The sequence below is a fragment of the Harmonia axyridis genome, chromosome X (assembly GCF_914767665.1).
Source record: "Harmonia axyridis chromosome X, icHarAxyr1.1, whole genome shotgun sequence".
Classification (NCBI taxonomy): domain Eukaryota; kingdom Metazoa; phylum Arthropoda; class Insecta; order Coleoptera; family Coccinellidae; genus Harmonia; species Harmonia axyridis.
The window spans coordinates 1,307,244-1,330,039 of NC_059508.1; the positions used below are offsets into that span (position 1 = coordinate 1,307,244).

Below are 22,796 nucleotides of genomic sequence, written 5' to 3' on the forward strand. Positions count from 1 at the left end.
TCTGTAATTTAGTTCGACAGTAGCTGAAACCCTAATATAGTTTTTTTGTAGAATAAGTTCTTTTTTTTTTCTCACACCTCATCTCTAAATTCTAATTGAGATACCTTCTCAGAGCTCACGCTTCTCAATGCGATACCAATAATGCATCAAACATTGTCTTTTGTAAAGCCCGTTCTCTAGCTACCTCTGCCTTCGTGCAAGCCTACTAGACGGAAGGTGATCATATACAGGGCGATACGGGGAGACAGGCTATCTCTGAAGTTACGTCGTCATTAAATTAATAAACGCAATAGTTTTTAATAAGCAGGATTTGGTTTGTAAACGTCATAATGTCCGTGTTTGGATTTGTAGATTACCTCTGTAATTTAGTTCGACAGTAGCTGAAACCCTAATATAGTTTTTTTGTAGAATAAGTTCTTTTTTTTTTCTCACACCTCATCTCTAAATTCTAATTGAGATACCTTCTCAGAGCTCACGCTTCTCAATGCGATACCAATAATGCATCAAACATTGTCTTTTGTAAAGCCCGTTCTCTAGCTACCTCTGCCTTCGTGCAAGCCTACCAGACGGAAGGTGATCATATACAGGGCGATACGGGGAGACAGGCTATCTCTGAAGTTACGTCGTCATTAAATTAATAAACGCAATAGTTTTTAATAAGCAGGATTTGGTTTGTAAACGTCATAATGTCCGTGTTTGGATTTGTAGATTACCTCTGTAATTTAGTTCGACAGTAGCTGAAACCCTAATATAGTTTTTTTTAAGAATAAGCTCTTTTTTTCTCACACCTCATCTCTAAATTCTAATTGAGATACCTTCTCAGAGCTCACGCTTCTCAATGCGATACCAATAATGCATCAAACATTGTCTTTTGTAAAGCCCGTTCTCTAGCTACCTCTGCCTTCGTGCAAGCCTACTAGACGGAAGGTGATCATATACAGGGCGATACGGGGAGACAGGCTATCTCTGAAGTTACGTCGTCATTAAATTAATAAACGCAATAGTTTTTAATAAGTAGGATTTGGTTTGCAAACGTCATAATGTCCGTGTTTGGATTTGTAGATTACCTCTGTAATTTAGTTCGACAGTAGCTGAAACCCTAATATAGTTTTTTTGTAGAATAAGTTCTTTTTTTTTTCTCACACCTCATCTCTAAATTCTAATTGAGATACCTTCTCAGAGCTCACGCTTCTCAATGCGATACCGATAATGCATCAAACATTGTCTTTTGTAAAGACGGTTCTCTAGCTACCTCTGTCTTCGTGCAAGCCTACCAGACGGAAGGTGATCATATACAGGGCGATACGAGGAGACAGGCTATCTCTGAAGTTACGTCGTCATTAATTAATAAACGCAATAGTTTTTAATAACTAGGATTTGGTTTGCAAACGTCATAATGTCCGTGTTTGGATTTGTAGATTACCTCTGTAATTTAGTTCGAAGGGTAGCTGAAACCCTAATATAGTTTTTTTGTAGAATAAGTTCTTTTTTTTCTCACACCTCATCTCTTAATTCTAATTGAGATACTTTGTCAGAGCTCACGCTTCTCAATGCGATACCAATAATGCATCAAACATTGTCTTTTGTAAACCCGGTTCTCTAGCTACCTCTGCCTTCGTGCAAGCCTACCAGACGGAAGGTGATCATATACAGGGCGATACGGGGAGACAGGCTATCTCTGAAGTTTCATCATCATTAAATTAATAAAATCAATAGTTTTCAATAAGTAGGATTTGGTTTGCAAACGTCATAATGCCCGTGTTTAGATTTGTAGATTATCTCTGTAATTTAGTTCGAATGGTAGCTGAAACCCTAATATAGTTTTTTTGTAGAATAAGTTCTTTTTTTTCTCACACCTCATCTCTTAATTCTAATTGAGATACCTTTTCAGAGCTCACGCTTCTCAATGCGATACCAATAATGCATCAAAAATTGTCTTTTGTAAAGCCTGTTCTCTAGCTACCTCTGTCTTATCTTCGTGCAAGCCTGCCAGACGGAAGGTGATCATATACAGGGCGATACGAGGAGACAGATTATCTCCTTCGTCATCATTGAATTAATAGACGCTATAGTTTTTAATAATAACCATTGGTTTGCAAACGTCAAAACGACCTTGATTGGATTTGTAGATTTGTCATTTGCCAGTGTAATTTAGTTCAACAGTAGCTAAAACCCTTATATTTTTTTTGTAGGATATGCTCTCCTGTTTTCTGAGACCTCATCTCTAAATTCTATAATTGAGATTCCTTTTTATAACTCACGCTCCTCAATGAGATACCAATAATGCATCAAACAATGTCTTTTGTAAAGCCCATTCTCATCTAGTTACCTCCTGTCTTCGACGATACGAGGAGATATGCTATCTCTGAAGTTTTGTCAACATTCATTATCTAAACTCACTGTTTTCTAATAAGTATACGATTAGGTTTGCAAAAGTCATAACGACCGTGTTTGGATTTGTCACTTGCCACTGTAGTTTAGTTTAGTAACCACAGTAGCTAAAACCTTCATATTGTCACATACCACTGTAGTTTATGTTTAGTTTATTTTGAGAGTAGCTAAAACCTTAATATTGTTTTTTTGCAGGATATGCTCGTCTTTTTTCTTAGGCGACCTCTCTGAATTCTAATACTCACTCTCCTCAATGAGATACCAATATATAATGCATCAAAATCACATATTGATTTTTGTTAAGCCCATTCTCTGGCTACCTCTGTCTTCGTGCAACTCTGCCAGACGGAAGGTGATCATATACATCTCCGAAGTTACTTTAACATTGATTTCATAAATGCAATACTTTCCTAATTAGTACCATTTGGTTTGCAAAATCATTAAGACCGCGTTTGAATTTGTAGATTTGTCACTTGTCAGTGTCATTTATTCAGGTTCAAAATACATAAAAGAAAATGCTGCACTATTCTACTTCTCATCTCTGAATTTTAATTGAAATTCTTTCTCAGAGCAACAAAAAAATTCTCTTTTATTTCTTCCATCGACTGATAAGGATTTCGACAAAAAATTTTAATATATACATTTCTGAAACAGAAGACGCTAAACAGGATTCTATCTCGTTTTTGTAACAAATTATAATCACAATTATTCAGCACTGAAACGGATTCCACCTCCTCACAAGTTAATGGAACAACGAACGCAGAAGAGAATATACTTGAAGATTTCATTACTTCTACATCCTCATCAAGTGAGAAGGTCGCCTTTGAACAATGAAAGGAATGGTTCCTCGCAATTTTTTATTCAAGACTATGATGCAACTTTTTCGACTTCGATAATTCGATAGTTCGGATATCGCAAGCGAAAAATATAGTCGATTAAGGTCTTCAATGTGTCGATTCGATAAATTACGACGCTAAGATTGAATCCCATTCTCTTCATTCACTTCATGACAGATAGAATATAAACTCGGTACTATTAGCAGCTATTAAGATGATTTATCTACATATATCTCCAATCAAAATGTTGAAGATGGTGGAATTGATTTCAGTCATGCCGCATTGCCTAAGATGAATTTCGTTTCAGGATAGCATCTTCTTTGTGGGAGGTCATGATGATATATTTCCACAATTTTCTGGAGAAATTGGCGACACGACAAACATACCAATTATTCCTTGTGAGAAAATACAGTATATCTCGAATGTTAGTTTTCGTAAACGAAGTGAATAGTGAAATTCATGTTCATGCAAAATTTATTCACTATTGTATCACTAAGAGATTGAAAAAAATATCGATTTTCCTCATTTCTCGGATTAGGAACTTGAATGATTTCAAAAAAAAATCCTTTTTAATAGGGAGCTATGAACTTGACACAAAGTTTAAAAAAATGTGGCGAATAATTTTGGAGATTGAACTTTTAAAAAATAAATTACGTTCAGATTGGTTTGCTCGGAAATTTCTCGATTTGAAAAGATCGATTCCTTTTCGAATAATCGAATGCTCGCTTAGACTAAACAAGGGGATTCCTCGAGCGCCGAGAGACTGAAGCATTCGCTAGTGTGACTTTATTAGTAGTTTTCTCACATTCCTATGAAATATTTTGGTAGATTTCGGTAGTTTCAGAAATATCTTTCCAAACTTGGTCAAAATGGCCAAGGATTTTTTTATCAACGCCAGCATATTCAGCTCCTGTTGAAAGACAATTTTCCAGAGCTGATCTTACAGTTACAAAAACCTGCAATAGGTTAGGCGACAAATCTAAAAAAAGCCTCATGTGTCTTAGATCCTGAATGGAAAATTATGAAATCAAACAAAGGCTGGAGGTTTCTCAATATTAAGAAACTTCATTTTTTCATTATTTTTTCATTTTGTTCTTATTTATAGTTATTTAATTTATGTTTCTATTTGAAAAAAGATATTTTCAGTTCTTTCATACAATAATTTCAATAAATGAAGGAGCTTTTTGCAAGTTTCCTTCTCATTCCATTATTTTTTTATTGATGATGCACTCCACTATAAAACTGCTGAAAATCAAGCAGCTTGATATGATTCCAGTACTTGATAAATAAATACTTGACTTGACTTGAGATTGGAAAACTACTATAATTGACTTGAAATCAAGTCAAGCTTAAGCCAAATAACTTGAAAATCAAACCAAGCCGTGAATCCCTACTTCTTGCATTGTATAGAAAGGGAATAATCAAACTTTTCAAGCTTACCTTTATTATTTTCATATGATTTTACGTTTCCTCGAAAATATCGTTTCAGAAAAGATAAATTATATTGTATTGAAAGTATTACGAAGTTTTTTTGTTTTCATGGCAGGTTACCTAGTATTCTATTATGATTGTTCAATTTAGGTAGCACACTTCTTGATCAGAAATTTGAAAAGTGAAACTTCCCGAAAAATCGTTATGTGATTGGGACACAATAATCACCAAATTCATCATCCCATCAAAATAAGACAAAGAGGGAACAAAAATCCAGTAGCGGCTTAAGGTAATGCACCTTCCTTATGTCAAACTGAAACCTGGGTGGCCTGTCCGACAAAGAAAGTTAAATACATTAGAGACCAATTGTTTAGTGGGGATTCTGTAAGCCAACAGTATTCATATTTCTAACCTGCATTATTGGCAAATAATGGGACTGCTACACTTGCTTCGAATTAGCCATGAACAGTTCAATCAGGCTTGTAATTTTAATCTTGTCTAAGAAAGGGACTTTGCGAAGTTAACTCCAATCGGTTCTTGCCTGAAGTGCATCCAACTCTGAAATTATAAACGTCTTTCAGGCCTTCTGGTACGTCATCTTGAATCAATATTCACCCTTCAAATTAACTGAGTATTAATTTTGGTGAAAAGGCATAACAATTTTGAGGTAGGTCTCGGTGTATTTGCTTGAAAATGCTACTTGCGCTAGAATGAAGGGAAATATGAGAGATGATAGGTTGTGACAGAAGTAATGTTTATATTTGTCAACTGTTCGGGAGACCCGGTGGTCTTGCTCTTCATAATTCCTTGTTGTATTCCCAGCCTTCACTGGGTTTGTTTCCAATATCTTGATTCCAATATCGGAGAAAGAAAAAGGGATTAACAAAAAAATGATCATGATCATATAACTTTTTCGACCAATTACTCTACCCATGAAAATATAAAATCTTTCCATGGTCAAAAAGAAAAAAACAGGTCCCTCGTGTCATGAGCTATTCGAATCACCCCATGTATGTTATGCGATTTTTCACAGTTTTCGAATTATGAATTTTTTTATGAACTTTGAGAATTTTTGACTTGACCATCTTAAAAAAGCTATAAAAAAAAGTACAAGACTTTTCTGTGAAAGTTTTTTTTGTAACTTAATCTCCATGAACTTTACTTTAATACATAAAATAACCAGCTTCGTAACTTAGATAAAAATTATGGAAATGTTGGTCTCAAGTGAAAAAGTTGTGTGAATTGGATTATGATCTAAATTTTCGAATCAAAATTAAAAATGTAAAAAGGCTGATTCACGGCTTCTTAGTATGCTTAAAAACTGCCCTCAAAAATTTTTGAGTAAATGTCTAGTTCTTTGATTTTTTCCACCTTGTTGACTTTGAAGGCTTATTCTAGCAAAAGTAGACTGTTGAGTACCATTTTTTATAAATGATTCTAAAAGCTGACTGTAGAGCGCAGTTTTTAAGCATACTAAGAAGCCGTGAATCAACCTTTTCACATTTTTAATTTTGATTCGAAAATTTAGATCATAATCCAATTCACGTAACTTTTTCACTTGAGACCAACATTTCCATCATTTTTATCAAAGTTACGAAGCTGGTTATGTTATGTATAAAAGTAGATACAGTTCCTGGAGATTAAGTTACAAAAAAATTTCACAGAAAAGTCTTGTACTTTTTTTTTATATCTTTTTTAAGATGGTCGAGTCGAAAATTCTCAAAGTTCATAAAAAAATTCATAACTGGAAAACCGTGGAAAATCAAACAAAGATGGGGGTGATTCGAATACCCCATTACACGAGGGACCTGTTTCTTCCTTTTTGACGTGAATCTCTTGGCCACCCCGTATATTTAATAATCAAAGTGAAGAACATCATAATTCTAACTTTTTAATTCGTAAAATTAGTAATTATCGTATCATACTACTCAATCAATGAAATCTATTAAAAAATCACTGAACCCTCCTGTATTTCTCTCATAACTACCACTTTCGTTTTCGGCGATGGAATAAATAGAAAAATATTTCTGGCGCCTCGTTCCCCAGTGTAAATGATGATTCTTTTGTGATGCATCTTGGTCCAGAACAGTAACGGAGCACTCAATTCTGCAGTCTGTTAATGCTAAGCGCCGATGAGGTCGACCATAACTTAAGAGATGATTTACGCCACAGCAATTCAAGGAAAGAATTCAATTATCATAAACCCTTCCATAGTGGACGTGGAAAAATTCGAATCAGTTTAAAGGATCTGCTTACACAACTGTGACATTGAACACGTAACGAAATCATCAGGCGGTTTTTAATTTTTTTTTCCAAACCGGTTTGAACAGGCAATTTTTCTCTCAAGAAAAACTGATTCCACATCAATACTATTCTCATTTTTATCATCGGTTTTGAACAGTCAATTATCTAATTCGTAATCAATGAAAGACTTTATTGAAGTGACGATAATTTTTGTCGTTTCGAAGATTACCGCCCAAGTAGATCTTTTTTTTTCTTGTGGGGGTAATCGAAAAAAAAATTTTAATTGACATTGTTTACTCATATCTATAATGTGAGAAAAAGAGGTTTGATAACGAAGTTTGAACCAAATTACTCGAAATAATTTTTTTTATTACCAATTCGATTGTTATTATCTTATACTGGGTGTTCCTGAATTGGAGTTACGAAGAAAACTGAGAGATTCTTTGAATAATTTTAGAATAAAACGGCCCATAGCCGTAAAAATAAAACAGCCCCAAGCAAAAGCTTTGTTTTCGAGATACAGGGTGTTTCTTGTAGTCCTACTTTTTTGTGATGCTTAACCAGTTTATTGAATCTTTATTAATCTTCGCCACAGAGTTGTTGAATAAGTAGCAAAACTTATAATTTATTTATTTATCACAGTTACCCAACTGGATCTTCAAAATAATTCGGATTTTCCTGAGAATAGAGAGCTGTTTGAATTTTTTTCTCGAAATCGATTGCATATACAACCAACCTACAACAAACCAAAGTGTAGTACTGAAACAGAGTTTCTCTTTAAATTTTTCTAAACTACCAGTGGTTCACAAAAAAATAATTCTGAAGGAAAGAAGCGGGGATTTGCATTTAAAATTAAGATATCACATGATGAAAACTTCAAATTGGAATATCTATGCAAATTCAAGTTAAATATCTTGTGAAGGAAAGGTGCTATGAGAGAAAAAATTGAACTTCAACACCTATATCTCAAAAAAAAAGCGTTTGCGGATTCATGTTATTGGATTTATTTCATGCAATGATCCGAGAAATATGTCTTTTTCATTTGTACTTCCAATTTAGGAACACCCTTTCGATATAGTCAATTCAAAACTAATGTCTTCACAAATGAATTTCAATTTGAATGAAACACAATAAATTGTACAACACAGCCCAGACAATTTTTCGATGCGAATTACTCAGTTCAGTTCTTTGATAACTACATATTGAAATTTTGTGACGAGAAGATACAAAAAACCGAAAACAAGGGATGAGTGTAAACCGATGACGAATGCAAAAATAACAGATGGCTAAAAAAGGGCGATGCCGAGAAAGTGGATAGATAAAGGAAAATAATAAACCTGGACAAAGACGAGCTTGTAATGCAATAAAAGTACTCATCTTGAAAGCGATAATTAACTGTGAAAGGGTCCGATTTTTTACTGACGTATCGATTTCAAAGGAAAGTAAAATGAATATTATTCGTTCTAAAATTCTATATTTTGAAGATCTTGGGGGAAGGGGTAATTACCCCCAGTACCCCCTCATTTCTACGCCCTTGTTACCGCCTACAAACAAAAATTCTATTTGCGTCGTGTATACTGCGAATATTTCTAATGCACTTATAAAAGGAAGAGTTTTTCGAAGCATGTTTCCCTGGAAGATTTTTGAGACACTGCATGTTCATTATACCGAAATGGCTTAATGACTCGACAAAATCTCTTTGTCTGGCGAAATGTGTAAAATAGTTTAATGGAGATAGAACGACTTCGCATAAATCGATTTCAACCCCTTTAGTGTCCGTGAAAGTCAGTCTGCATCAATGTAGTTCCGACATTAGATGGCCCTCGTGATATATTTAAAAAGGAATATGAAAAGATTGCGTCTAATGGATCCTTCGCATTAATTAAAGTAACCCCTTTTTGTCCACCCTTTCTTTCTGGGACGCTGCTATTTATTCTTTAAATCGAGTTGGTTCAACCAACCTCTGATTTTCTTCACTGAGAAGTCCCAAGAAAAACACACTTTTACACATTGATTTTCTTCTATCTTAGAGAATATCCCAAGTCATATTAACGAAATCTCTTGCTGCTGAGGTTGAATCTGATATTGCCTGGATGGAATTTTCAAAAATTCATTGCTCTGAAACTAGAGACTAGGACATAGTTTTTCTTTTCATTCCAACATTTTACTCCAATGGTTCATGCGGTATAGAATTCGTTGCAATAATTTTCATATAAATAGATCTCATAATTCCCGAGATGAAAGAGTTTGGAATATATTTATCCCAATATCGAACAGATCCTTTCGAAAAATCAAAAACACGAATATAAATGATCTTCAATTATGAAAAAATCCATTTTTAAATTTTTCGTTCCATGTTACGAGAATAGAGTTGGTACGCCCTTTCACACCATCAGGGAATCAGGATAACAGGAACGATAGAAGATCCCTTTTCAGGCTACCCCTCTATTCAATCTCTGAAAAATTCCTGCCTCGTATCGTTTAATAGATAAAAAAATACTTCGCGAAGATTCCTTAATTTTTTCAACTCAAAAAATATCGTTTTTTGGAAGTTTGAACTCGGTTTCTTTAATTACAAACTCCAAATACAGGGTGCTCAAAATTTTAGTTCAATAACTTTGACGTCGGATAGAACAACTTTTTTCCTGGAGAAAATTTCATATAACCATATATCCTAACAAGCTGTTTTTTCGAGATACAGGGTTTTGAAATTTGAAAAAAAAAACACTTTTTTAGTTATAACTCTAGTATTATTACATCCATTGTTTTAATTTTTAGGTATTGAAGTCTAAATAATGTAATGTTTCGAACAAGGCAAGTGTCTCTTGCCAAAATCATCCAGTGGCATAGATATAGGTGGCAATGATCCTTTTCCTATTGAAATTTCTACACCTTTGTCTTCTCTTCGAGTGAATTATTTCATTTCTGAAATCAACAGAGTTTCACGAAAAAAATTGCCTTAATTTTTTCATAGAATATCTATCAGACACTAACAATAACTAAAATTTGAGAATATGTTTGGTGAATGTTCTTACTGAAATATTCAGTTAAATGCCATCTGAAAGCGATATAATAAACTACGCCAATTTTGTACTTTCGTTCATCAGTAATGAGAAAATTTGAAAAAATAATATTTGTAGATCTTTGTGAATAGCGTTTTCTTTGTACTCGATTATCTCGAAAACGGTACATTCTATGGAAATATATATTAAGAAGACCATTTTTTCTGTGAAACCCTGTTGATTTCAGAAATGAAATTGTTGTCCCGAAAAAAAGACAGTGGTGTAGATTTTCAATGGGAAAAGGATCATCGTATCCCTATTTCTATGCCATTGAATAATTTTGGCAGGAGACACTTTCCTAGTTTGAAACATAACATTATCTAGACTTCAATACCTGAAAATTTAAACGAAAAATGTGAAAATACTAGAGTTATATTAAAAAACTGATTTTTTTTCAAACTCTTACACCCTGTATCTCGAAAACGAAGCTTGTTAGGATATATATTTATATGACCCTATTTTCATGAAAAGAAGTTGTTCTATCTATTAACGCCAAAGTTATTGTACTGAAATCTGGACCACCAAATTTCCCAAATTTCCTGATAAGAAATAAGCCTTTGACTAATTTTTCAAATACCCTCAAATTTTTCAATGGCCAGAAAAAGCAAATATTTTATAAACGCATAAATAATCGCGGGGAAAATAGATACCAGTCAAAAACCAATCAAAGGGCCTCCAAAAAGCAATTTTACGCAACATAGCATTAGTGACGTCAGTTGGAAGTATTTCAAGACCTCATTCGTTCCCAATAAATTTTATGAATGAAATTTTTGTTATCAAATGACTGTATACATACAGGAAAAATAGAAATCTTTTTGGTATATTAAAATAATCTTGAACTCAGACGTTTACACATATTGATTTTCTTCGAAATACAGCTTCGATCGTATCGTAGTCATGTACCTTTTTGAGGTGGTGATATCTTACGATCGCAAGTATCAGTCGGTTGGTTCAAAGGAATCAGAACCTGAAGAAGCGTTCCTTTTGATCTCCGATAGTTGAGATGTTTTGATCATTCGCTCTTATGGTAATATTGAAATGGCGCTAAAAGCTCTTCTATATGAATGTATTTGGGACAAATACGTGATGCTCCCACTTAAGGAGCGATCAAGATAGCTACATCTACATTCGTCAGCTTCAGCAATTGTGAAATACTGCAGTGTCATTCCCATCCAGTGAGCTTTCGGATCTCCGCTCGATCTCTTCCATAAAGCTTTGCCGAACTGAATATATAACGCGAAAGATGAACAACAAACCGATCCAAGGAAAGGATCCCTCACTTTGGCTCTGACGAAAGCTTTCCCTTTCCTAAAATGAGGAGCCACTACAGGAAATATATGAACATTATATTCGTTATTTCCAGTGAGATCAAGAACAAATTCACTCGATAACTTATGGATATTACATTGAAAAAATTCACTACGACATTTCAATTGATTTCAGAAATATAAAATTTCGACATTGAACCCTTTTTTTTTCGACCGTTATCTTTGGTTTAGATCACTTGGATGTTGAGCAGGTTTATTACCTGCTCAATAACTAAATTCACAATATAAATCTAATCAAGATTAAAATTGAAATGTTCACTAAATAACTAAATAAATTCTAAACGAAAAAAAAAAGAAAGTTATCGTAAATTTGTTCAATCCAATTAGTTTCTCTTCACGAATAGTTCGAGTTCTTTGTATATTCATTATCATATTTTGTTGTAAAATTAATAAATTGAACAAAAGGTATATGTAATACATACTGTCAAGTGGCTTATTATTTACTCGTCGATACAGCTGATGATACAAAGAAAAAAAATTAGAATAATTATCAAACACTAGTTTTTTGATGAGCTTCAATACTACACTACACAAAAAAAATCCGTGTGGTTGAAAATGCTGAAATGAATATTGGTTTGATAGTCATTTTTTTCTTCGATCTTTGTCCTTTTGGTTTAGAAGAACGAATCATAAAAGTTTTTAAATGATATTGGTAATAACAAAATTTAATATGATGTCAGTTATATTATTAATGAGTCATGAAATATTAAACTATACATATCTACATATATTATAACATAGGTATAAGAGTTGCATTTCGAAAATATGTTCAATGTCTCATTTTTACATGAAATGAACATGAACTATTCGTTATTTAATTTATAAAAGTTAATTTAATTGAATTACCTTCTTCAAGTAGACTAAATGAACTCTTATAGTTTGATGTGATCATTTATTGATTAAGAGTCAACATCAACCAAAAGATAAATTTAAATTTTCTTAAATTGTTGTTTTAATTGAAAATGTCGATTTGAATTTGTAGTTCACTAGAAGGAAATCTATGACTACCTGTTGTAATTATTTTTCCTCTGTGAATTCTTACTAGAGAAACAGTTACGTGAGTTTGTTCCTCAATTGCAATTGTTCGTGAAGTAGATATACAACAAGTTGTAAGTTGGTAAATTCGGTAAATGTATAAGGCACTGATGAAAAAAAACCTGTATTCATAAATACAAAAATTCCGGAACGTACGTCTGTGTTTATGTTAATTTAGTGTATTAATTTGTTAACCGTTTACTCAACTTGTACAGTTTTGGTTGGTTATTAATATTTTGTCATTTTTCGAATTGGAATCGTATTCCGAAACGAAAAAACCAAATATATCATTAAGATATTTTATATTATGAAGGAAAAGGACACAATGTAGGAAATTTTTTGATATTAATATCGTTGTTTGATGTATGATGGCATACGTTGAATTAACTTGACATATGATACGAAAAACAATGAAATATTGAAATATAATCGAAAATGAAATTGAAATACTTAAAAATATATTAATATTCTAAGGCATCACATCATATCAAATATTATCATAAAATTTTTAATATGGATTAAAGTAATCTTCTATATGATAAGTTAGCAGCTGATATCCTTAAAGGATTCAATTCTAGAAGCTAAAATCTCTTTGTCGACTTCACTTAAGGAGACAAAATTTGATCATGCTGTGGAAGCATAACGTACGAAACAAATTACAAATTATTCATAATATAGCGGATCCAATATAATGAAGGATAATAGTCGCTCTGGTCGTCGTAGTATACAGTATACACACCAGACTTGTAGTAGGTAGGATATTACGGGATATGGGATACATAATATCGAGTACCTAATTCACGTTCTAAAGGTATCGTCACTCATCTGTCCATATCATCCTCTCCCTCCCCTCCACCAGCCTCCAAGCACCGCCTCCATGCGCAAAGCACTCATCCCCTCTTTTGTTTCAGCTTTGGACAAGTTAGGAGTGCGACATCTCTTCAGTAACAGTGCCCCTGAGCCGGTTCAGCCTAATGCCGCTTTCGATATAGCAAGTTTAGTTCTTTACGGTTGTTCAGCGCTTCCTATACGACTGAAAATCCTGTTGGATCGGTTGTTTTCTGTGCTTCATAAGGATCAAGTGGTGCAAGTTTTGCATGGATTTGGCTGGACACCTATCGATTACGCCAGAGGATATATTTTGCAGGTATGTTGACAATCTTGTCTTCTTCCTACAACTTAATTTTATCCTGCATAAACTTTCGCTAAAAAAAATGGTAACATTTAAAGGTTAAAGTTTTGCACCTGTATATCAACATTCGACTGATCCATAAGTGTCACTTGAACATCTCTCTGGTGTACTAAACAGTTTACATTCATTGGTGATCCTCAATGAAAAGGATTGATTGCAAATTCTGAATCACCTTTCAATATCAAGAATTTGCAAACTGTCGCCAACTAGTCTCTAATTCTAGACAATTATCCTTGAGAAACTTGATAAACTATTACATACAAGTTTAAAAGGTAGATATGTTATCGATAAGAGATACTTAATTGGTTTCTAATCGTTTTTTATTAAACATTGATGGTTATTTTTTGAATATCATCATACTAGGTCGGCATTTATTGAAGACCGGCCGTCTTACTGGTTACCGTCGCACATTATCATCATCTGAGTTCAAGAACAGAGCTGTCAAAGTACGTCTTCAGATAACTCTTAACAGGACTACTCCTTTATTATGTAAACAATTTCACTACTTTTGACAATAATTTGTAATGATATAATAGTTTCCATTCAAATGATGTTGAACTTAATTAAGATCAGTACAACATTGAGTGGAACAAACGCAATTTCAAAATGAACCATGCATGAAGCCCTAAAGATTCGTACAATTGTTTTTAGCACGAATGCATTTAGGTGTTTGAAACGCCAATATATTTCAGAGTTCGTTTCAAGCAAGCAACCTATGATGTGTATAGGTAGAGACAGAAAATTACCTAGTGTTTTGCATATCATTTTGGTGGCAAGTAATAATTTCGTTTCGGTATAATTTAGTGACTCAAAGTACATATTAGGTTTCCTTCTGCTTGTCTTGAAATATCCCCATTAATGACATACTACGCTCTGGTTTATAATATTTAAATAGGTATTTTGTTAAGTGGATACCTTCATCTCTATTAGCTGGGAGCGAAAGATGCCAAGGCATTTCTCAACTTTCAATTTTTGACACCGATGTTAAGCCCACTTTGAGATCATCGCATTGCAACAGAAGAGCCGACGGTTGTCATCGCTGATCTTTAAATTCTTGGAAAAACCAAAATATGATGTTTTGTAGATTCAACAAGGAATTAAGGGAAGAGGGTGTGTTAGCAAATTACACCTAAGTGTCAAACAAGACTTATACCCTTCTTCCCCTTGATTGAACTAATGATTGTCACACGTGTTTTTATAATGCTGCTAATACAACACAATTTCATGGCTTTTAACGATGTATTATCGGGCCTCGTGGAAATCGTAATTTGTTTTTCATTTAATGTTGTGTTTGTTGTGGAACAAAATGCCGAAGGGCAGGTGATTATCACACCCCAGTTATTTATACTTACGTGGTAGACATTCTGCAGGCACCGTTTTTAAACAAGAACAAAACCCGCTTCGATATTTTTATCCTGCGTGCTCATAAAATATACATCCTGTCGCCTGTCGGACTTTCTTAGCTGTTAAATGTGCATAAAATTTTTCTGTCAAAATAAACGATACCATCTTCGATTAATGAAGAGATTAATTGGTGAACAATTTATAGACATAATCTCGCTAGACGACTTTTATAATCGCGTGTAGCTATAAAAATCTTTGTAATCTTGTAAAGTGATATACCTTATTCAGATCTATCATTTTCTATTAAATTCAGTTGTAAAATATTTGTGTTTAATAATAATAATCTAGTAAGTCAATATAAAGGTCATAGTTTGAACATCTGAAAGTCTATAAAAATGCGTATGATTTATTTGTTTATGTCTTGATATTATCCAGTTCAATTATACTTGCCCAGCAACGAAATCAATGAAAGAAATTCGTATTTGATCCATCTCTTTGAATAGAATTGGAAACGATTAGTAGAAACACTGGAAATTTAACTTCATCACTTGTTACATCCAATGAAAGGCATTTAAAAATTCATGAAAACGGGTCAAAATTAAATTTGGATAGTGAAAATTCATCAAATCAAATAAAAAACTATGGCCGCTAATTTCATGAGTATCTGTTGGAACAAATCAGCTTCCGTAATTCTCATTCGGGAGTTCAATCAATTGACTTGAAAAGCTTCGAATTGAAAAATGTATCAAAAAAAACTTTGACATAGAATCAAGCAGTTTGGTATTATTTCATTGAAATTATCTATCTTTGAAACCAATAGTTTGTGAGTTATAAAATATTACAGAACATTTAAACTTCAGAATTTCATGTTTATTTTCAGATTCTTTATAATACCCGAATTTGAAGTGTTTTTCGAGTATCAATAATCCATTCTTGTACTATATCTGGTTGAGAAAATGATTTTTATCGAAAAAGGAAACTGATCTTTTAAATTTGTCAATTTTTTTGGTTTCCAAAATGAATCGAATATTTGCATGAAAATAATTTTCATCGGAAGTTAACGTAATAATTCATTAATCATTATGAAATAGAAAAATGAGTTGAAATAATCAAAAAGTTGAATTTTCCTTCATTTAATGAAAAAGAAGTGAGTGAATTTTAACAGAAACCAAACATTTGTTGATTAACTATCGATTCAAAATGAATGAATATTATGAAAAGGGTATTTTTTCAATGATGGACAAAACATTCGCCTCCCCTTTTTCCTAAAGTGTTTCAATGTTTCCAAGGTCTTTTTGTCTGTTAATCAGTAGTTGATTATTTTATCCTATCAAGGCTTGTATTATAACGAAATAAATACAAATTAACTTATTTTTTTATAAGAATAAGACATGAAACAAGTTTTTTTGTATTTTTAGTTTGATGTTATTGAAGTTGTTCGATAACTTCGTTGAACATCTCCTTTCGAATAAAATCTTAAAGTTGTTGATCTTGTTGCAGGAGACACACGGCAGCACTCTGGACCGATGGACAATCTGCAGCCCTGAGGAGGAGCCTTTGGTCCTCCAGCAATTCCTCAGATTCGGAGAAACGAGAGCAATAACGCAACAATTACTATTGGCGCAACAAGCCCTTCAGGAATCCAATCTGGAGCGGCTGGAAAAGCGTCATTCACCAAACCATCGTCGGGTGATGTCCCCAAATCGACGACCATCACCACCAGTTTTACCCCCTTCAGCTTTCCATCTATCCCGGATGCCAACAATGTCTCCTCATCAGAAATATCCGCTCCCTTTTCTGAAAATGCATTCTTCGAACGGACCTTTGCCGTCAATTTCCCCTCCAAGAAGCATGAATAGCAGCTCGATGAACACATCGCCCCTCAACCGTCTCCAGAGTATGCAACCCTTCGATTTCCGTAAACTTGGCGCTGGTCTGGCCAATTTCCCCAATAGAGTCAGTCCAGACATGAATCGTAGAAGAACTTCCGAGAATGAGAACATGGGATTGAATCTTACCATGTCTACATCTCTGCCGACTTGTCTACCTCCTCCACCACCACCAACTTCAACCCTTAGTCACGTAGCCTTGGCTGCTGCTGTCAACCCTCTGGCAGCTAGTTTGGTAGCATCCTCATTTCCTAGTCTAATGTCCGCCAGACTTTCCACTGGAAGCAAATCACCTTCAAACTCCGATTTAATCAGTGGCAACATCAACAGCGAAGAAGACGACGACAAAGACGAGAATTCGCACAGTGCTCTGAACCTCAGCAGGGACAGGGACTCATCCAAAGATGGTCAACTTTCATCAAGCGTAGTACCTGGAAGGAAAATGACGACACCGGCAAAAAGACAGTGGACTTCCCCTAGTCTTCCTTTAAATTTGGGAACGCAGTTTATAAATCCCGCTACCGGCAAGAAACGCGTGCAATGCAACGTATGTTTGAAAACGTTTTGCGATAAAGGTGCCCTCAAAATCCATTTCTCAGCAGTTCACTTACGCGAAATGCATAAATGCACCGTTGAAGGGTGTAATATGATGTTCAGTTCAAGAAGATCCCGCAATAGACATAGTGCAAACCCGAATCCTAAACTTCATTCGCCGCATCTGCGTCGAAAGATATCACCGCACGACGGTCGAAGTGCACAATCGCATCCTATACTTATCCCACCTCAGTCAAATCTTGGTCTACCTTCTGCAGCAGCTCTAAATCCTCTGAATCCGTTTGGACCGTTCCCTCTTATCAACCCAACTGGAGACCTGAGACATCATTCAGCTTTAGCGATGGAATTCAAGCAATCCCTCGATTTGAGCATGCAACGGATGGAAGAACATAAGAATTTCCTGAACGATTGCGATCCACTACCACTTACTGCAAGTAACAACAACAACGACAGACAGCAAATGGAAGAAGACGATGAAGATGAAGAGGGTATAGTCGTTGTCGGCGGTATAGACGACTACGAACGTGAAAAGAACGAAGCATCGAACAGTGAAATCTCAGATCAGCCAGAAGATTTCAGCATACCGTCGAAAAGACCGAAAACATCAGTGTCCGATGTAGACGAAGAAATGACTGATAACATCGATAGTAACGATGATTCGATTAGTGTTACGGATAACGTCAGTGTAAAAGACGAAACCCACGTACAAACAAATAAAAGGAAGCGGAAAAGTCAGAATCCGACACGATGTGCCGTTCCTGTTTTGATGGAAGATACCGCTAGTGATGGTGATTCGACCAGTGATGTGTTTTCAGAGAGGATTACTAGTAACGCCAAAATGAATGTTGAAAATAATACGGCTGTGACTGAACCAAACAAAGATGTAGAAGGAAGGTTGTCTCCTTTGAATTTGGAAAAGCGATCTGCGGATGAGAATGCTAACGAACCTGAGAAGATCGTGGCTAACGAGATCAAAACTAGTATTGCGCCACTGTATTCGATGGAAAAAATGAGGAAGGAGAAGCAGCCAGTTTCTGAGGCAGAACCTAGTGACTACAGTTGCGAAGGAGAAAGAGAAAGGCCAAGTAGTTCCGTTGAAAGTAACAAGAGCGACGAATCTTTCGACTCCTCCAACGCGCTCAGACATTTAGAGAGTTTGTCACATGGACATTTCGGCGATTTTATGAGCAGAAGTCTTCATCTTGGTTTGACCGGTCAAGGATCCCAGTTCCCTCCTCTGGGATTCATGATGGGTGGTGGACCTCCAAGCCCAGCCCGTTCTCAGACCTCGTCAGCCGGAAGTTCGAACGGTAATGAGTCAGCAGATGAGAATAGTCAAAATCAATTTTTTGGACATTTTGACAATGGCCAATTCATAAGTACAATGGATGTTCCAATAGATAAAGATAATCCAAGGCGATGCACAGCTTGTGGAAAAATATTTCAGAACCATTTTGGTGTGAAAACGCATTATCAAAATGTTCATTTGAAATTGATGCATAAATGCAACGTAGACGGTTGCAATGCAGCATTCCCTTCGAAAAGAAGTAGGGACAGGCATAGTGCGAATCTGAATTTACACAGAAAACTGTTATCGACATCTTCTGATAACCCGGCGAGTTCCTTATTAGAAAAATCTCCATTTGCTTCCATTTCAGGTAATCCGGCACTGCATGGAGATTTTCTGAGTCGACTGTATGCTGAAGAAGCCTTGAAGAATCACCACCTGGTTCCGCCAACTTTAGATCAACTCATGTTGAATGGTGATCGTATTCCTCCCCCACCTCTACTGCTGCCTCCCTTAGGAGGTCTTCCTTTCCATCTTGGTAACTTCAGTCACTTCCCTCCCTTCAACGGTACCTTATCAAAGAAAGAACGTTCCTCAAGTCCTAGTTCGCCCATGTCTGGCTCACCTCCTCCAAATTCATCTCCAAGTCCTGTCAAGTACATCCACTGCGTGGAGGAAGATCTTCCGACGGCTGACAAAGATGGTAAACTACCCTGCCGCATTTGTCGGACGGCGTTCAGTACAACAGCACAGCTGAAGGACCACTGTGAGAAAAACCACCTCTCGGACATGTTCAAATGTACCGTAGCTAACTGCCCCAAAGTTTTCATGTCCAGGACGAGAAGGAATATTCATTCTGAGAATGATTCCTTGCACACGAATTTGAGTCGAAAGATGATCGAGCCGTCGTGACCTCTAACGAACTTTCTGAATATGAGAGCTGTTCCTTTGTGGTGGTGATTCAATCATTAGTATTTGGAATTTATTTCTTGAATGTGATTTTTAAATAGATATTTTATTTTCGAAGTCAGTTTCTACCTTATTTATTATGCTTGTAAAAAATATCGTTTACTTTTCCAGTGAAACTCTCAGTGTATAGTAGCCAGTCGTAAAAAATACTCATTGTACATAAAAAAATATAATATAATTAATGTAGCTAGATGATCCTTCGTATTACTGTATAAGCGTCAAAGAACTTGCTCATTTTTGTAAGTACTCCACACTTTATCCACTTCGTGAAGTGCATAGCTGTTCAAAGTAAATTTTGCTTGTAAACTACCATTGAACTGAAAACTAGTTGGAGTAAAATACAGTTATGTATATTCAATGTGCAATAACTTTGTGAATAAAGCTATCTTGCCTATTAATGTATAGTTGTAAATAAAACATTATATTTAAGATCTATATAAGGAATTTTGTTCCTTATCCTCCAGAATATGTATACGAAGATCACTGTTCTATGATTTCCCCATCCCATATATAAATTTAAATTCCAGATTTGTTATACCAAATTTAACCAGTTACTTAAGAAGTTGGGAATTGTATAAAATATAGAGATCTCTTAACTGTCAATGTTATTTGTTATTGCATATCCAATGTACAGTAATCCGTATGTATAGCCTTTGGGCTCTATTAAACTTATAGCTGTCGTATTTCTAGTTTTTTTTCCAATCCTCTTCCCACAGGATCCACTTGATACTTTTTAATAGCCAAGTGGTCCCAACAATTTCCTTTTTTTCTAAATTATTGAAAAAAAAGATATATTTTGGAGAGCAGAAGTTATTGATGCATTGAACACAGATAAGTATGTGCAACTTATGGTGGGTTTCATAAAACTTTTATCGTGGAGATTTGCTTGATCAAATCATTTCTGTGTTCAATTTCAGTTTATTTTTGGTACTTCCATAGATTTTTTAAACTACAATCAATGAGTTAACCGGTTAATCAAAGTTTTATGAAACCCGTCGTTATTCCGTTATATTATGAACTCGAAACTGGGTTGTAGCGCCATCTAGGAAAGGAACCAGGAACTCTTTCCTTCAAGTGGATAAATCGATATCTCCCTTTCAGAATCTGTTTGAAGTTGGTAATTCGAATAAATTCTACTAAATTTCAGATATATATTGTTTATCAGATATTTTTCCATTTAAGATTGAATTTCAAATCAGTGCGATCTACTGTTTTTGTGAATATTTCAGGAATTTGTCCAATTTAATTTACTTGAGCGAAATCTGATAATGAGATCATAATTTCAAATAAAAAGTAAGTTTTCGATTAGGCTATAGTTTTTCATGATTACAATAAATTGTATCTATTTGTAAATACTTATAAATTTTACTGAAATCCGTTTAGAGTGCAAAATAGCTACCTATCATAAAGAAGTTTGATCCAATTATCATACTTTGGGAGAACGAAAGAGAAAATCGATTTTTCAAAAATCCTGACTCTTTAATAGCTTTGTAGAAGGATTTAGCGTAAGTAGTATGGTGTTCAGTTTCTTATTCATATAACCAACCTTTGAAAATGCCTAAAATAAAAAATCCGGAACTAATGACGCCATCAATATTTTTTTTATAATAAACTTCTGACTAAAAATTTGTAGTATTATTCATTTTGAAATTTCAACAATATTAAACGATTGTCTATCAATGAACACGAATATTTTCCCAGATATTTAAAGCTAATTCAATTTTTAGCCGAGGATGGTCTGCAAGGATGGAATTCAACTTCAACTTGAAGAATTCGAGGTCGAAAATAATTTTGTGTACTCATACATTATTTCTTGAACTAAATGTGCTAGGAACTTGGAAATTTCAGGGTTCGAATATCTCTGAATGTTCGTTATTAGACAAAATCCATTTTTTGTCTTCAGACTCAATGGTCATATGAAATTTTGTTTTCTAAATTTTCTGATAGAACTGAAATTCAAATAACTTGTAAAATAGTGAAGCGAACTTCAGTCGAAATTCCCTGAGGATTTTTGATATGAAACATGAAAAAAATTATCCCTGAATCTGATTTCATTGAAATTTTATGAGCATACCTACCAAGGTCATCAAAACGTGTTATAGACAAATTTTCCTATTTCGATCTCAAACAAATTTTCAATTTTTTGAACGAACTGATTCGCTTCGAAGTTTTAGTTATTTGCAGAAATACCAACATACAGGATTTAATTTTCGTGGGGTGTCGAGTACTTACTTGGTAAGAAAACAGCATTAATTCTTAAAAAAAATTCCTAAATCTTAATTGAAAGGATTAATCCAGAAGAGACAAATATGAATGCAGAATGTTTTGTTTTTTTGATGTGGAACCATCCGAGCATGAACTTACTATTTTTATAACTATGATTTTTTGTTTTTCAAAGAAAATTGTTCGGAAAGAATATTATATAGGCGTACAACTTTGCTTCCGCCGTTTTTTCCAAAATACGAGGCGGCTTTATTGTGAAGAACTGCTGATACATTTATGATTCAAAGTATTGTCCATCGCTGGCCACTACTTTCTCCCATCTTTCGGGAAACGTACGAATCCTGCCTTGAAAAACCTGGTCATCTTCTGAAGAGATCCACAAATCGATCCAATTCTTTACTTCTTTATAAGATTCATAAGCTGGTCAGCCAGTCCGTGTGTCATTTTTCGAAACAAGTTAGGACTTCCCATTTCAACGTTTCCAATGATGTCTTGACTACTTTCGCAACATGGGGTCGAGCAATGTCATGCTCTAAAATCACTTTATTATGTATTGCTGCCGTTTGTCTTTCAATGCTCGGCTCAAGCGCATTAATTGCGTTCCATAATGATCGCCTGTGATTCAGTCTGTTTTATCAACTCATAATACACTACGCTGAGCTGGTCCCACCAAATACTGAGCATGACCTTGGAACCGTGAACATCCGGTTTGACCGTCGATGTGAAAGCATGGCCGAGATATCCCCATGATTTTCTGCGCTTGAGATTATCGTAATGAACCCATTTTTCTTCTCCAGTCACAATGCAGAATTCCCTTCCGTCTTCGCCTTGCAAGCAGCTGTTCACAAGCAAACAAACGTCGTTCAACATCTCTCGACTTTCATGCGTTTAGGAATGGCTTGTTGCGTTACTCCCAATGATCCTGCCAATTCTTGTTGCGTTTAAGACGAGTTTTGATCAAGTAATGCCTTCAATTCTGCATCTTCGAAAACCTTTTCTCTTCCACCGC

At 34.8% G+C, this 22,796-nt stretch overlaps 1 protein-coding gene across 3 annotated transcripts in view; it reads left to right on the forward strand.

Moving 5' to 3' along the window:
* Positions 1–20,247, forward strand: part of LOC123685920 (zinc finger protein basonuclin-2-like) — a 240,957-nt gene extending 220,710 nt beyond the window's left edge. For 2 of the 3 annotated variants that reach the window (XM_045625787.1, XM_045625786.1), the window contains exons 4-5: positions 13,239–13,474; positions 16,364–20,247. In XM_045625787.1, coding sequence (XP_045481743.1) covers positions 13,239–13,474; positions 16,364–19,507 — 3,380 coding nt within the window. In that variant the 3' untranslated portion in view covers positions 19,508–20,247. The remainder of the gene's footprint in view (positions 1–13,238; positions 13,475–16,363) is intronic. The other variant, XM_045625788.1, reaches the window with a different exon arrangement.
* Positions 20,248–22,796: the final 2,549 nt, after the last annotated feature.